General features: G+C 47.7%; 1 protein-coding gene across 1 annotated transcript; it reads right to left on the bottom strand.

Annotated features, from left to right (window-relative positions):
• Nucleotides 1-291: 291 nt before the first annotated feature.
• Nucleotides 292-2,336, bottom strand: LOC127340493 (uncharacterized). The gene is made up of 4 exons (XM_051366236.2): nt 2,062-2,336; nt 1,415-1,848; nt 759-1,327; nt 292-676 (listed from the first exon to the last, which is right to left on the bottom strand). Exons 1-3 carry the CDS (start codon nt 2,197-2,199, stop codon nt 763-765), a joined length of 1,137 nt encoding a protein of 378 aa, XP_051222196.2. The 5' UTR covers nt 2,200-2,336; the 3' UTR covers nt 292-676; nt 759-762.
• Nucleotides 2,337-2,540: the final 204 nt, after the last annotated feature.

Genomic DNA, 2,540 nt, shown 5'->3' on the forward strand with positions numbered 1-2,540 from the left:
CGCTATAGCTACCCGCCACCCAGAGAAACACAAAGAGACGATACTTCCGATTTACGTCCCCACTAAAGATGCGCCTGAGAAAAGAGCAGTGCTACAGCTGGGTGATGAAATATGGGCGTGTGGGCTCGCGACGGCGACAGAGTATGTAGCTGTGCATGTTTGCAAATGCATGTCACGTGGCGGCCTAGGTATGTGCTACAGTTCCATATTACCTGGATTTACGGCGAGAAGCAAGCAACAGCAATCCAGTGTAGACGAAAAGGGGCTCCAAATCACAAGAACTGAGAAACAAGAGTGCATTACATAGTAGACACGCGCATGAACAACGATGCCATTCTCAAGTACACAACAACTAGCTAGGAAGCACCATAATCCTTGTCCAGAAAAGCAATAGAAATTGCAACTCAAGTTAGCACTTAAAGCAAAGCTAGCGGACTGAATGAAATCCATCAGACTTGTCCCATGTAGAAGAAAAGTGGCTCCAAAGCACAACAGTGGAGAATTAAGAGTGCATTACATTGCAGGCACGTGCATCACTAGTGATGCAATTCTCAAGCACACGTCACTAGGCAACATCATAATCATTGTCCTAGAAATTGCAGCTTGCAGTCCGACTTGTACTTTCTGCTTCTCCTTGTGCAACAGCGGCAATAGCAACAGCTAGCAGGGGCAAGTCCTACAATAAAAGGAGCATGTTCAGAATCTTGGATATGAGGTTGTGAAGTAAATCACTAGTTTCAGTTAGCAAGAAAACAAACCTCCTCATAGAGACCCACCGTCTTCTCTGTCTTCATGAGGTGTTGGATCATCAGGGAACCCCGGGTCAGCGACTTGGGGTCCTAATGTGAGCCCCTTCTTCTCTAGCTTACTAAGCAATGGACAACCATTGGGAGCTAATATCCTATCATCACGCATCAACAAACCAAGGTGGCCAGACTCTTTGTCCAGTGAAATTAGCTCTCCAAAAGACATGATTACGGGTCTAGCTTTTGTTGCATAGCCATTCTCTGGAGTGTTTGCAATGTATTCACCATCCTTCACAGCCTTCAAAGCATCACTACAATCAGTGCCCCAATCAGTAATCTCTGTCCAAGCCATCTCTTGGGTGCGCTCTCTACCGGGCAAGTTGCAATCCAGCGGGTAGGGAGGTTGTTTATCCAGAATTCGCCTTCTCACCTCCAAGTAGATCCAAACAATTCTCCTAACTTCACAAAATACTACCGCAGATGCAAGGAATACTCTCTCAAAGTCCCTGCTTCTTTCCTCGGGGTATTTTCCAAAGCGCCGGAAAATGTTAACAAAAGTCTCCTGTCCTCCAATATCAGGCCTATTTGTAAGTAACAATGGTTAATCAAACATACTTCTTAAGACGCAAGAAAGATTAAGGATCAGATGTTAGGTACTAATTACTTACATGCTAGTGTAGTCACCTTCGAAAGGGAGCTTGATTGCATCTTTCCTAAGGAAGAATGGGAGAGGAAAATCATTACTGCAATAGTACCACACGCTCCACTCTCCATCGAGGTACCGGCTAAATCCAATTTGGTAGCCATTGTAGTCACAGAAGAGTATCCGCACTCTCATTCCATCTAAAAGTTTGATAAATTTTCCATTCTTCGTTTGGGTGCACCTCATCTCAATGATATAGTGGCTGTTCCCATCCCTAAAGTCCCAGTTCTTTGGATAGGGTTTGGGCCGGTTGCATGGATTGGCGATGGGTGTGATGGCACGGCCGAGTAAGGTAGCTGGTGCTATGGCTTCCGCCCTTGTAAGAGTGAGATCGATGACGCGGATGTACTCGGCAAGAAAATCAGACGCGGCCAGGTTGAAATGCAAAATAGGGACGTCCTATATAGATACAGAAAAGTAATTTCGATATCAATTTATGGAGTGTAAAAAGAAAAAAAGCAGAGGAAAAGTAGCTATGAACAAGGCAACGGAAACTTGCAAGATCTGAGCTTTTCTTGCACGAGACCGTGAAAAGAAACGCGTGGCAGGGAACCCGCCTCATGCATTCGGATTTGAGAAAGAACGTAGAGAGAAAGAAGAGCAGTCGCTAACCCCAATCTTCTGCTGCAGCGGCGCGCACAAGGGGCGCCTGCCGTTCCCGAGATCGAACTTCGCGGTCACCGGCTCCGGGGGCGGGGCCTTTGGAGCAGTCGCCGCCTCTTTTCCCTTCCGCTTCCGTTCGGACGACATTGCTCTTGCCGAAAGAGGCACCAGTGGCAAGAGCGATTCTTGGTGTGGATGGAGATGCGGAGGATGGAGGAGGAATGATGTGGTGGGGTGGAAGCAGAGAGGAAGGGGAAAATGCAGTGTAGTAGTGTGTGTGTGGGGAGGGGAATATGAGGGGGAGGGGAAAGCTGTACTGCTACTGCAAACTCCATTACTCCTCGGCAGCAAACCGCGGGGAGAGAGAAAGAGAAGCCCAAGTGCCGAACGCAACGGGAAGAGAGAGGAGAGGGCAAAAGTCGTCGGTTTGTGTTTGTTTTGGACCGCTCGCGCTCTCTCTCTCTCTATACTTTCTGCTCCTTGTTGCA

Source organism: Lolium perenne, chromosome 3, assembly GCF_019359855.2.
Source record: "Lolium perenne isolate Kyuss_39 chromosome 3, Kyuss_2.0, whole genome shotgun sequence".
Taxonomy (NCBI): Eukaryota; Viridiplantae; Streptophyta; class Magnoliopsida; order Poales; family Poaceae; genus Lolium; species Lolium perenne.

Coding starts and splice junctions, on each gene's coding strand:
- LOC127340493 (XM_051366236.2), bottom strand. CDS start 2,199: ATGTCGTCCGAACGGAAGCGGAAGGGAAAAGAGGCGGCGACTGCTCCA. Junction 1,849..2,061: donor CGCTGCAGCAGAAGATTGGG/GTTAGCGACTGC, acceptor GTATCTATATAG/GACGTCCCTATTTTGCATTT. Junction 1,328..1,414: donor GAAGGTGACTACACTAGCAT/GTAAGTAATTAG, acceptor ACTTACAAATAG/GCCTGATATTGGAGGACAGG.